Here is a 14,179-nt window from a genome sequence, read left to right as displayed (position 1 = left end):
AATTAGTCATTTGGGAGCCAGAAGAATCGAGTCTCATTTATGAGCTGAATCAATTGAGATAACTCACCAAAAAGAGCCTTTCAACTAGTAGGCATTAGCCTGGAAAGTACTGATGTAACCCCTTACAATTCCAACAATTTTTAATGACTGATCTATTAGGTTCTGTGTAAGAACCCGAATGCCGACCTTACACCAAACGACTTTTCAAGTGATTTGACTGTCATAGACAAATTTCCAATGTCGAAATGAAATCATGAGAGTTTTGCTAGAGTCAAGGCACGTTTCCGTCATCTCAATTGTTTGGTGTAAGGTGGTCAGGACAGCTGTCTTAAGTCAGTCTTTTTCTTGTTTTGATGTTCCGATAAAATAAACCATGTTTAATATTATCTTTAATTTTGGCTCATGCAAATATTGACACTGCAGGATCCTCAGTCTTTGTAAAAGCATAGATAATCACTTGAAAAGTTGTTTGGTGTAAGGCCTGCATAACTCCGTTACTAATGCCACATAGTCTTTAGATGCAAGAGAGTGTCAGATTTTAGTCTTTTAAAAAGCTTTTCAGAGTCTTTCAAAGTCTTCTAGTGTATGGTTAGCATCGGGTGCCACCATCGGTCTCCTCTTTCCTCTTACTTCTGGCCTGTTAACACCTGAGATGAACACCTGACCAAATGGACATGATGTGTATGCGTACTGCCCCCTAGTGCTTAGAATGTGTGCCCCAAAAACCCAATTCATCTCAATTCCTTTTTTTTTTTTGAGAAATAAAATAGAGAAGTCATGAACAAGAGATCACACTGAGTTTCCTTTTTTCATATAAGAAAGGTCAATTACACAAAAATACACAATTCCTGAATGTATTAAGTGATGGGTGTGAAGGAAATCAAACAATAAGCATCCATTCCAGGATTAAATCTCGGGATTGTTCATGTATAGTCCACATGATGTCCAAGATTTTATGTTAAATATTCTGTAGCAGTAGGAGCCAGTAAATTCTACAAAAGAACTGAATTGAAATTATTTAGTAAATGTTTCAGGAGTTCAGAAATCCATTCTCAGGTTTTTTTAAACACACTTTACTGAAACACTGGTTTCACGTTACTTCTCAAGTCTCAGCCTTTGATCAGTCAAAGAGCAGGAAATTGGTCAGCGGGAGTGATTGATATGATGGTGTTGAAGAAAGAATACAAGAGGGAGGGTAAAATGGGGAAGGAAACAGGGAGGGAGGCGAGGGAGAGCATTACGCAGGTTGCAATGACATCACCCTCATTAGACTATAAAACTCTGAGGAGAGCAGCACAGGGATTTAGAGTAGAGCTGGAGCTCTTTGAGGAACAGAGAGAGAGAGAGAGATCTTTTCTTACATTTGTTTTTTTTTTAATCCAGTAATTGCTCCTTCATTAAAAGTCAGGATGAATGTTGTGCAGCTGGTGGCTTGTGGACTTATCATGAGTCTTGTGTTAGTCAGAACGGAGGCGAGACCCACAACACAGAGCCAGCACAAGGTGAGACTTTGGGTTTGGGATCTGGTTTTTAAGGAAAAGTTCATGTTAGTGTAAAAGTCAAAAATAAAGAAGGGAAACTGCAGGTGTTTCATTATCCTAACAATTTTCTCACATCCGAAGAATGATGACTTATTAAAGCACAAGTTTTTCAGTCCTTTGGTTTGTCTAGATGATGTACGATAAAAATCCTGCAGTGTCTAACTCCTTTGCAAATTTCATTTGCTTTAATTCTGCAATAATTAGTATATGTAATATCCTATGAAATATCATAAATCCAAAGAAGTGAAAAACCTGTGATGCTCAGAGATGCTCTAGATCTGTGTAGATAATGCTCAAAGCATTTATTCATAGTCAGCACTTTTTTTCATCCTTAGTGTGTAATTTTTTTTTCTAATATTCAGTTTTCAGAGTGCAGTGAATACTGTAGTGTTCAAGTCATTCAATTTCAAGTTGTACTGCACCACTTGGACTTTTACATACATCACACTGCTGGAGATGTCTGTAGGACTCTCATCTCTTAATCATGCAATCATGCAGCCTCATCATTGCCTGCTTCAGCATTATTAGGACCTGTACCCTGTAATAAAAAGCCCTTGGTGCATGTATGTATGTGTTTGTATGTTTTAGGCTCTGGAAGCTTTGCTTGGGGAAGAGCTGGCAGATTTTCTGGCTTCAGGTGAACGCAGAATGCGGCTGCTGAGGGAACTTCGCACGGACACTCGCGCCAAGGGCATGTGGGCACGCATTGTAAATGACCAGAATGGCTCACGGAGGCACAAATCTGGAACAAAGAAAGGAGCAAGCACCACCAGGAGCGGCTGCTTCGGACACAAGATGGACAGAATAGGCACCATCAGCGGCATGGGCTGCCAACCGGCGTATTACCCGTCCACAAATAACCTCTCCTGGTAGGTCTGGATTCTGTCAGTGAATACAAAATTGTGTGCAGACCACTCTTAGAAAACATATTGAGTTAAATCCTCATTTACAATAGTTTAGAATAAAATAGTGTTAAGAAACTTGTATTTTAATTTTATGCACATTGTTTCAACAGTCTAACAGTTAATGAAAATCAAAAAGAAGTTTATTTTTTTAATTACAGAAAATGTTTCCCATGCTTATTATTATAAGTTATCAATACTTTTTATTAATATTTAATATCTTATGTATTATTACATACATTTTTTAATCCCACTACCATCAGCTCTTCATTACATCTTTGTTAAGTGTGTACATTTACAAATCCTTATACAGTTATACCGTTATAAATTTAAAACTACTAAATGATGGCGATGCCAAATAAGCTGATGTGTCTAGACAACATCATACTTTTATGTTTCATTGTTTAAAATCCAAAGTTTAAAGCTGGCAAACCTATGTAAATGAAACAGGATAAAAATTAAATGAATTACTTTAACATGATTAACAAAAAAGTAAAAACTCAGCTCTGCTAAGACTTTTTCACTCATCTGTAATGCACATAGAAAGCAGGAAATCCTCCGCTTCATTCACAGAAACATTAAACCTGAAAGAGTAGAAGGTGAACAATGATTACATCATTGTACAGGCTTGTTTTTTTTAATGCTTGCTGCGTGTTTAAACACAGATTTGTATAAAGACTCACACAAGATGCATCATGCATGCAAAATGTGGTTGACAGCATACATTATGCAATATTTACATGCCTTAACAATAATCATTCTTGTCTCATTTTTTTCTCTTTCAGAGTATTGCCAGGACAATGAGGTTTTGGACAATGTTGACTTTCTCCTTTTGAGGAAAAGCCTTAAAAAAATAAAAAGAGCTGGATTGTCGGTACGGAAAGCTGCCAAGATTGAGCGCTATGTGGAAAAAAAAAATATAATCATCAAAAACGTTTAAAAAATCCACACATCATCAGTGACATCACAAGATGGCGGATGACGGTGTAAAAAAATGAGCGAAGCTGTATATTGTCGCTGCTGCTGTACATTCATGTACTTCATTCCTGCATAAAATGTATTTATGTTAAAAAAACTATTTATATGTTTATAAAAAAAGAGATATTTATAAATGAATTTTATTTATGTAACATTTTCAAATGAATGCAAACTGCAGGCCAATTCTGTTTGTAACTTTTGTTTTGTCTTGAATAGTTGTACATGATTTGAAAATGATTAAAAAATCATGCATAACTGATTCGTTGAAAGATTTACGTGGTATTTATATATTTTTAGATTAGATTAGATTAAATTAGATTAGATTAGATGAGATACATTACAGTCAGGAAGAAACTGGAAAGATGCTACAGTTTGTGTACAGTTGTAAATTTTCACCACATGAAGAGGTTTTTTTTTTTTTTTAAATTTGAGGATTTTACATCTATATTGTGAGGATAAAATATAAATCACAGGAAGTCAAAGTCCCTAAGTGATTAACTGACTTACTAAAAAAGTTCATGGGTAAAAGTTTTAAGGAACCTCAACAAGTAAAACTGAAAAACTGGACTAAAATTTTGCCACAAAATGCAGAAATATGTGACTCTGACACTAAACACTTAATCGAATCTACTAAAGATAAGGAAAGTCACCAAAATACTTTCTAAAGTTTAACAAGCTATTCCTGATAAAATAACATTGAAGTTAATGTTTCCACCCTGAAGTTGATTATTTTCCTATAACAGCATGTCCTGAAAAGTTTGATACTTTTATACCAATAATTTGACAACAATTGCATATTATTTATTAATAAAATAATTATATGCATTTTATTAATTTATACTTACCTATGTTCTTTGGAACAAGTTAGTTCATGGTCTTACCTAGGTTATAGCAGCTATATACAGTTGTTCCCTCGCCAACCTCTTTTTTGTCTGATTCTTGAAGTTAATAAGCCCAAAAACTGCAAAGAAGTTAAAAACACAAACCTTGAGGTAGCCTAGTCATACAAAAGTATGATAGTAGAACCAAACCTTTTAATATGGTGATGTTAATTGTGATCTCCTTTATGTTCCAGGCTTCAGTACTAAATTAATTTCACCTAATTATGGCAATTAGCTAGGCAACATAGCAGATTATAGTTAGCTAAGTGCTAGAACAGAAGTGGTTTTCCTATACTTGAAAGAATCTTTATTCTTGTCGCATTTTGTTTTCTGAATATGTCAACCTTCATTAGCCAGAGTGTACCTTCTAGAACCTACAGTATATGAGAACAGGATCCGATGCCATTTATAGACAGAAAGTTTCTGACAGACTCGGCTAAATTCAGCTTGCCTAGCCATGTTGTACCTGGTAGCCCCATTAGTCCATCTGCTGAACAAATTATAAATGCTCTCCAGGATGTAGAGTTTCTCCAGCTGGGCCAAAGGCGACCATAAAGAGAAGAAAACATCAGCATGACCTCAGAGGGTTCACCACAAGAGGCTAACCACTGAAAAACCTCAGGAGCAGGAAGAGCAGATTACTGGTGTTCTAGAAAGTACATTAGAGTTCTGGTGCAAAGTTCTAGGATGCTTTCACACTCGTTCTCAGTTAGCTTATGTTATATACCACAGCACTGTGGAATTCTGGATTCTGGTTGTTCAGAAGGTGTTGATTAATTTTCTATAACAAATCACAGATTTATATTAAAGCACTCATTTTATATCATTATCATTTCTATAGTAACAGCTCATTCATAGGGACTTGTACACCGGATGTAAAAAAACAAACAAGCAAACACCTGTATGTATATGTTGATATGGTGAGGTTTTCTGCAAGGATATATTTATTTAACTTTTATGGAAGCATTCTCCATTGTCAGTGCTTCTAACAGTTTAGGTTTTCCAACATCTTTAGGACTGAGGAGTTTATACTTTGTGGTTTCTTGGTAAAATGTCAAGATGTGTATTTTTGTCAAGAGAGAAAAAGAGGCTGGTGAAGGAATGATTATTTATAGCTGATATATTGTAAGTGAGAACAGGATATAACTTGTTTCAATGTCATTCCTTGACAATAAGTGTAACTAAAAACAGATAAAAATACGAGGTGTGGTTCTTTAATAAATGTATAAAAGGAAACTTGTGATTATTGACAAATCGCTGTGGTACAATCACAAATAGGTGGAGGTCTCAGAACAAAAGATGCTTATTAGCTCATCCAGCTGATAGACGATGAGCTTATGCCATCGTGTGTTGTCCACCGTCCGTCTGGCGTCATCCATATTTCACGAAAATCACTTCTTCTCTCTCAATTCTTCACTGATTTGCATTCTTTTTGGCAGGAAGGTAGGTCTGCCTGGGGTGCATATAGCTTCTACCCAAATTTACATAATTGCAATTAATAATGAAGATATGAAGTAATTAAACCCTAACGAGCAGTTTCCACACAAATCGCTTCTTCTCCCTCAATTCTTCACTGATTTTGATTCTTTCTGACATGAAAGTAGGGGTACCTAGGGTGCATATAACTTCTACCCAGATTTGCTTAATTACAATTATTAATGAAGTTATGGACTAATTAAGCCTTAATGAGCAGTTCAACAAAAATCGCTTATTCTCAGTCAACTCCTTGCCGTTTTGGATTCTTTCTGGCAAATAGGTAGGTATTCCTAGGGTCTATATAGCTTTTATATATAGCTTATATATAGCTTGTATATAGTGTATATAGCTTGCAACATTTATTGTGCAATGTGACCCACTTTAGATCGTTCCTTCTGGACTAGACGGGGCCAGAGTGAGCTACACCGTCATTGACAGTTTCATTATATACTGCCAGCATAATAGTTGAGAAAATGTCCTATGGAGCAAAATATTTTTTGTTCAAGAGCTGAAGATAAAACTGGTGGAAAAGATGGGATAATTTGATGATTGGACATGTGAAACATGGTGTAGGTAGTATCCTAGTTCTTTTACTATGTTACTTGTATCATAGTTCTCCCACTGTATCTACATTTTCCACATCTATTATGGTAATATGGTGTTTTGGTGCCTGAAATACCTGTCGAAACAGTTCTAATGCTAATACAGTATCCTCAAATTAAAGCAGTTCTACGTTTAACCTAATGGTCATGGTTTTTTATTTCACTTCAGTCCAAAATTGTGTGAAATTAATGCTGCATTTGATTATGCTTGTGACTTAGAATTTCTAACCTCCACTAAGAAAAACCAAAGAAAATGCTCCCTTAACTAGAAATTCTGACTCGTAAAATTGGAAATGTCTCCCAGATCAATGAACACAAACCCATCAGTTGGTTAAACACTGACCCTACAGCTTTAACGGGGAACTGAAGGCAAATTTTTTATTATCAAAATTCTATTTATCTCATTTTATAAAATGTAGGAATGCATTTCTGACAGCTATTTTGTCACTGCTATAGCAAGTTATGAGTGTTTAAAATATGCTATGTAACATATCAGTCCATATGTCAAAGCAGTGGCTGGAAACGAGATTCACTGAGACCTGTGCAAGACTTCTAGGATGGAAGTAAAACGTACAGCGGAAATCAAAGTGACCAACATCTGCCAACATTGTCAAAAGACGCACGCACCCTCCTTCGAATGCTGACGTAATCAAGCTGGAAGTTTTCCCTGTGTCCAAAATCGCTCCCTACTCACTATATAGGGCACTATATAGTGGGGACACCATTTTGTAGTGCTGTCCGAAACCTTAGTGAGGATTATGTGGGAAATACGCTCAGTATAATATGTATTTATCACAAAAATACATGCATGTATTTATTATTTTGAAAACTCACCAGCCGCCTGATCTGGCACATTTTAATTGTGCAACAGTAATGACGTAAATACCAGTGCAACGGACTAGTCCTTATCCTGTCGTCTTTCCAACTCTTCTCTACTCCATGTTTGTTCCAAGTCATATGGAATAATCTCCATCACTGATGAAGCTGGCAAATTTCAAAATTAATCTAAATTGGAATGATATGGCGATCTGGCCGCTGTGTAAATAGTTTTCAAAATGGCGGCGCTGACACTTCACGTTTGAAGTCTTGCACAAGTCTCGTGAAGATCGCGTGGATAAGCGGCGCCTGCCGTGGACCAAACAAACTACATTCAACATGGCTAAAAATCGAAAAGGCCAATAAGTGTAATATAATATGACAATACGAGTCACGATATGAGGTTAATAAAATTGAAAACGTAATTGAATAACACATTAATTAAGAAATAAAGCAAGTTTAGAAATGACTTCGGTTCCCCTTTAAGGATGTAAATACAGCATAAACTCCGGACCACTAACATTAGCTATCTAGCTTGTTGCTAACAAAACACATCCTTTCATGCAGGTAGCCATGTTTTTCCCCATTTTGTTGCTTGAAATTTAGGAAATTCTGTGTTAAATCGGATGCAGCATTAGTTCTGTGCTGAACAATGATCATTGATCTTATTATCAGTGTTCATCCTATCCATATTATGGATCACATTTTAAAGTGTTTATGATAATTAATTAATTAGTTAGTTAGTTAAATGCTCATGTTGAAGTCTAATGCTTTAATTCTCATACAGACAAATCAATATTTGACCATGTTAAAGTTTATTTATCTTTATTATGTAGCTTATACAATCAATGATATCAAATTAATTTTAATTTTCTTTTAAACAGTACTGGGTAGTATGAAATAGAACTAATTCTAATTCTTTATGTTAAGAAATATATTTAGTTATTTATTTTAATTTTTCTATTTAGCAAAAGTGTATTTTGGGTTTTATTTTGATATACTATATACTGATCAGCCATTACAACTCTGACCCATTGAGACATGGACTCCACAACACCTCTGAAAGTATTCTGTGTTATCTGGCACTGGCCTTTTAAAGTGCATATCCTGTACCAATTTCGGTTTTTTTTATATGAAAGTATGTCCCTTTACACACTCATCCAGAAGGGTAATTTTGCACAAGGCCATCTGTCTACAGCAGAAAAAAATAAAATAACGAAACACGTCTGGAAAAATCCCAAGGGAGTCTGGAGCCAGATTCGTGACGTTACCAGCGGAAGCGCCAGCAGGCTGCGAGAGCTTGCACAGTTTCAGTGCACAGCCTGTGTAGACCAAGTTTAGCAGCTAGCAATTTTGCATTGAAATATGGAATTGTCACCTGAGCGCAATGTTGCTTCACCTTTGGATGAAGAATATAATGAGATGTCAGAATTATTTCTTACCCTGGCAACAGTCAACTTGTGAACTGCCGATTTTCTTGGTCTTTATCTCAGCTCTGCTTGGTCCTCGGCTTCCGGGTGCCTCGCACGAAGTGCTCCCATTTCTTTCTCATTGTCCGGTCTTTTGGAAAACGATGAGTACTAATCCCATCAAGATTGGTGTTGCTACACCCTCCTACGATACATCTGTTAACCATTTTAATAATTATGTGATAATGTTGAAGAAATTTGCAGAAAACCACCAGGTCATTTTCTCATAAACAAACCAGCGCTGATGTAGGATTCAGAAGGAGGCGTCCCGCACGCGACGTCACGAAAATCAATGTTTGCCAGGAAATCCAAATGGCAAGTTTTTTCAGAGGCGGACCAATTCACCTCAAATGGCTTGATTTCAACTGAATTTTTCTGGTATTGCGCAAGGTAAAAAAATTGCACAAAATGCAAAATGTGACAGATATTTGACCAAAGTTTAATATAAAATAGGAGAATTACACTGATCTTGCTCCTGAATTTACCCGTGATATGCACTTTAAGTCCTGTAAGTTGTAGTGCCTCCATGGATCAGACATGTTTGTCCAGCACATCCCACAAATGCTCAATTGGATTGAGATCTGTGAAATTTGGAGGACAAGTCAACACCTTGAACTCAAACCATTTGAGTCATGTTCCTCAAATCATTCCTGAACAGTTTTTGCAGTGTGGCAGGGTGCATTATGGTCCTGAAAGAGGCCACTGCCATTAAGGAATACTGTTGCCATGAAGTGCTGTACTTGGTCTGGAACAATGTTTAGGTAGGTGGTACGTGTCAAAGTAACATTAAGATAAATGCCAGGACCCTAGGTTTCCCAGCAGAACATTGCCCAGAGCATCACACCAGCTTGCCTTTTTCCCGTAGTGCATCCTGGTGCAATCTCTTCCTCAGGTAAGTGATACACACATGCATCCAACTGTCCACCTGATGTAAAAGAAAACAAGATTCATCAGACCAGGCCACCTCCTTCCATTGCTCCCTGGAGCAGTTTTGATGCTCATGTGCCCATTGTAGGTGCTTTCAGCGGTGGACAGGGGTCAGCATGGGTACTCTGATCAATCTGTGGCTATGCAGCCCTGAATGCAGCAAGCTGCGATGCAGTGTCTACTGACACTTTTCTATTATAGCCAGCATTAATTTTTTCAGCAATTTGCACTACAGTAGCTCTTTTGTGGAATCCGAACAGACAGGCTAGCCTTCATTCCCCAAGTGTGTCAGTGAGCCTTGGGTGCCCATGATGCATTTGCCAGTTCAACAGTTGTTCTTCTTTGGACCACTTTTGGTAGGTACTAACCACTGAATACCAGGAACACCCTACAAGACCTGCCTTTTTGGAGATGTTCTGACCCAGTCGTCTAGCCATCACAATTTGGCCTTTGTCAAAACACTTTTCCAAAGTGAAATAAAACCCACTTTTCTCCACTACAACCCTGCTCTATCCAAGCTAATTAGTGTAGCTAACTAATGTGCTTCATTTTTATTACAATTGGCTTGCTAACATTATAAGGAATGAGTCTAGTAGTGTAAGTGCATGAACACACAAGTGTGTGCTTTTCATGGGCTCGATGTCAAATGGAGAAGCATAAACAGAGCTAAGTGACTTGTTCTGTGACGTGATTAATACTATAGGCCAGTTCACACCAGATGTGTCACGTAAAGATGTGATTCAATTTTATTTTATTATTATTTTTTGTGGGGCGGCACAGTGGTGTAGTGGTTAGCGCTGTCGCCTCACAGTAAGAAGGTCCGGGTTCGAGCCCCGTGGCCGGCAAGGGCCTTTCTGTGCGGAGTTTGCATGTTCTCCCTGTGTCCGCGTGGGTTTCCTCCGGGTGCTCCGGTTTCCCCCACAGTCCAAAGTCCAAAGGTTAGGTTAACTGGTGACTCTAAATTGACCGTAGGTGTGAATGTGAGTGTGAATGGTTGTCTGTGTCTATGTGTCAGCCCTGTGATGACTTGTCCAGGGTGTACCCCGCCTTTCGCCTGTAGTCAGCTGGGATAGGCTCCAGCTTGCCTGCGACCCTGTAGAACAGGATAAAGTGGCTAGAGATAATGAGATGAGATTATTTTTTGTCTAGCTGTAGAACTAGACATATACCATAAATTATTAAAAAATAAACAGTTAATATCTTTCTCAAAAACAACAACAATAATCACAAGAAATGTACATTCTCCTACTTATAACTGATATTTCAATACTGTGATCATAGATACAGGGCCAGACAAAAATTTCACCAACACTTTAACATTATTGGTGCATTTCAAGTTTGTTGAGGATATTTCAAATGAGGAAGAAGGCTTCCCCACCCGGGGCTTCTTTTGCGCAGGTTGGAGCTGCTTCCACCTGGCCTGGGGCTTCTTTTACCAAGGAAAGAGTTATAATTTTTCCAACCATCTCATCTGCAGTGACCAAGACTCAAAGAAAATCTGTATAATAATGCACAATTTCTCAAAATGAATTTTAAATTTATCTGATTTAATTGCAAAAATTTAGTGAACATTTTAAGCAAAAATGTTATTAACAGGCAGTTAGGGAGTGTGAACCCATACACACATTTTATATTAGATGAACAAGGATAATTCTGCGGCGGCACGATGGTGTAGTGGTTAGCACTGTCACCTTACAGCAAGAAGGTTCTGGGTTTGAGCCCAGTGGCCGACGAGGGCCTTTCTGTGTGGAGTTTGCATGTTCTCCCTGTGTCTGCGTGGGTTTCCTCCGGGTGCTCTGGTTTCCCCCACAGTCCAAAGGCATGCAGGTTAGGCTAACTGGTGGTTCCAAATTGACTGTAGGTGTGAATGGTTGTCTGTGTCTATGTGTCAGCCCTGCAATGACCTGGCAACTTGTCCAGGGTGTACCCCGCCTCTCACCCATAGTCAGCTGGGATAGGCTCCAGCTTGCCTGCGACCCTGTAGAACAGGATAAGCGGCTACAGATGATGGATGGATGGATAATTCTGCTTCATCCAGGGTCAGGTTTACACACACACAAAATACATCTGTGCTGTAATGCTGTCACCTAGTGGTGAGAGTGATTAGAGGTTTTTGTTTTGTTTTCAGCATACAGTGGCGCTTGAAAGTTTGTGAACCCTTTAGAATTTTCTATATTTCTGCATAAATATGACCTAAAACATCATCAGATTTTCACACAAGTCCTAAAAGTAGATAAAGAGAACCCAGTTAAACAAATTAGATAAAAATATTATACTTGGTCATTTATTTATTGAGAAAAATGATCCAATATTGCATATCTGTGAGTGGCAAAAGTATGTGAACCTCTAGGATTAGCAGTTAATTTGAAAGTGAAATTAGAGTCAGGTGTTTTCAATCAATGGGATGACAATCAGGTGTGAGTGGGCACCCTGTTTTATTTAAAGAACAGAGATCTATCAAAGTCTGATCTTCACAACACAAGTTTGGGGAAGTGTATCATGGCACGAACAAAAGAGATTTCTGAGGACCTCAGAAAAAGCGTTGTTGATGCTCATCAGGCTGGAAAAGGTTACAAAACGATCTCTAAAGAGTTTGGACTCCACCAATCCACAGTCAGACAGATTGTGTACAAATGGAGGAAATTCAAGACCATTGTTACCCTCCCCAGGAGTGGTTGACCAACAAAGATCACTCCAAGAGCAAGGCGTGTAATAGTTGGCAAGGTCACAAAGGACCGCACGGTAACTTCTAAGCAACTGAAGGCCTCTCTCACATTGGCTAATGTTAATGTTCATGAGTCCACCATCAGGAGAACACTGAACAACAATGGTGTGCATGGCAGGGTTGCAAGGAGAAATCCAGTGCTCTCCAAAAAGAACATTGCTGCTCATCTGGTTTGCTAAAGATCACATGGACAAGCCAGAAGGCTATTGGAAAAATGTTTTGTGGATGGATGAGACCAAACTAGAACTTTTTGGTTTAAATGAGGAGTGTTATGTTTGGAGAAAGGAAAACACTGCATTCCAGCATAAGGACCTTATCCCATCTGTGAAACATGGTGGTGGGAGTATCATGGTTTGGGCCTGTTTTGCTGCATCTGGGCCAGGGCGGCTTACCATCATTGATGGAACAATGAATTCTGAATTATACCAGCAAATTCTAAAGGAAAATGTCAGGACATCTGTCCATGAACTGAATCTCAAGAGAAGGTGGGTCATGCAGCAAGACAACGACCCTAAGCACACAAGTCATTCTACCAAAAATGGTTAAAGAAGAATAAAGTTAATGTTTTGGAATGGCCAAGTCAAAGTCCTGACCTTAATCCAATGGAAATGTTGTGGAAGGACCTGAAGCGAGCAGTTCATGCGAGGAAACCCACCAACATCCCAGAGTTGAAGCTGTTCTGTACGGAGGAACGGGCTAAAATTCCTCCAAGCCGGTGTGCAGGACTGATCAACAGTTACCGGAAATGTTTAGTTGCAGTTATTGCTGCACAAGGGGGTCACACCAGATATTGAAAGCAAAGGTTCACATACTTTTGCCACTCACAGATATGTAATATTGGATCATTTTCCTCAATAAATAAATGACCAAGTATAATATTTTTGTCTCATTTGTTTAACTGGGTTCTCTTTATCTACTTTTAGGACTTGTGTGAAAATCTGATGATGTTTTAGGTCATATTTATGCAGAAATATAGAAAATTCTAAAGGGTTCACAAACTTTCAAGCACCACTGTAGGTGACTATTCTGGTTCATGGAAATATGTAGAATGTACAAGAGAAAATGTAATGAGGTGGTCTGTCGATGAGTTCTTTCACTTAGCCCAGTGTTTCTTCCTCTCAGGCTTTGTCCATCCAACCCCGGGTTTCTTCTTCCCAGCATGGAGCTTCTTCTGCCCAGCCTGAGGCTTTTTCTGTCTAACCTGGGGTTATGTGGCCAGCTTGGTGCTTCTTCCACCCAACCTGTGGCTTCTTCCATATGAAGAGGTAATGAGCTAGGCAGAGGAAGCTCCAGGATGGGTGGTTGCTTCTTCAGCTCAGCCTGTGGCTTCTTCCACCCTGTCTGGGGTTTTCTTCCTCACAACCTGGGGATGCTTCTGCACATCCTGGGGCTTCTTCCTCTCAGACTGCTTTCACCCAAAATAGGGCTTCTTCTGAAGACTGCTGAAAGGTTGAGCAGGATGAAGTGGACCTTTATGATATTTATATCTGATCCTGCTCTTCAAATCACTGAACCATGTTCAGTTAGTTTATTCATTTAGATGAAGACTATGATTTAGATCATGTACTTTGTCTTGATTTAATGTTATAAACCTAGAATATACAAATGGACAAAAGGAGAACTCAAAGGAATGCACTGCTGATGGGGAATTATTAAAATGAAACTTTTATTAAAATGAAACTTGCACACAAAATAATTATTGGGAACAATTTAATAGAAACCACAAATTATGAAATAAAACCTGTAATGTAGATCAGTGGATTATAATTAAAAAAAAAGAAAAAAAAGATAGGCTTCCATGAGAAACCATTAGAACCTAATAGAAGAAAGAAAGCACAACTTTATTCATCACACACTTGTGA

The 14,179-nt window shown here is 38.3% G+C and overlaps 1 protein-coding gene across 1 annotated transcript; it reads left to right on the top strand.

Annotated features, from left to right (window-relative positions):
* The first annotated feature begins 1,319 nt into the window (after nucleotides 1–1,319).
* Nucleotides 1,320–3,596, top strand: nppc (natriuretic peptide C). Its single transcript, XM_060940487.1, has 3 exons — nucleotides 1,320–1,502; nucleotides 2,130–2,410; nucleotides 3,229–3,596. Coding segments are annotated over exons 1-3 (375 nt in total). The 5' UTR covers nucleotides 1,320–1,409; the 3' UTR covers nucleotides 3,230–3,596.
* Nucleotides 3,597–14,179: the final 10,583 nt, after the last annotated feature.

The sequence above is a fragment of the Neoarius graeffei genome, chromosome 15 (assembly GCF_027579695.1).
Source record: "Neoarius graeffei isolate fNeoGra1 chromosome 15, fNeoGra1.pri, whole genome shotgun sequence".
Taxonomy (NCBI): domain Eukaryota; kingdom Metazoa; phylum Chordata; class Actinopteri; order Siluriformes; family Ariidae; genus Neoarius; species Neoarius graeffei.
This window is presented reverse-complemented; position numbering and strand designations above follow the sequence as displayed.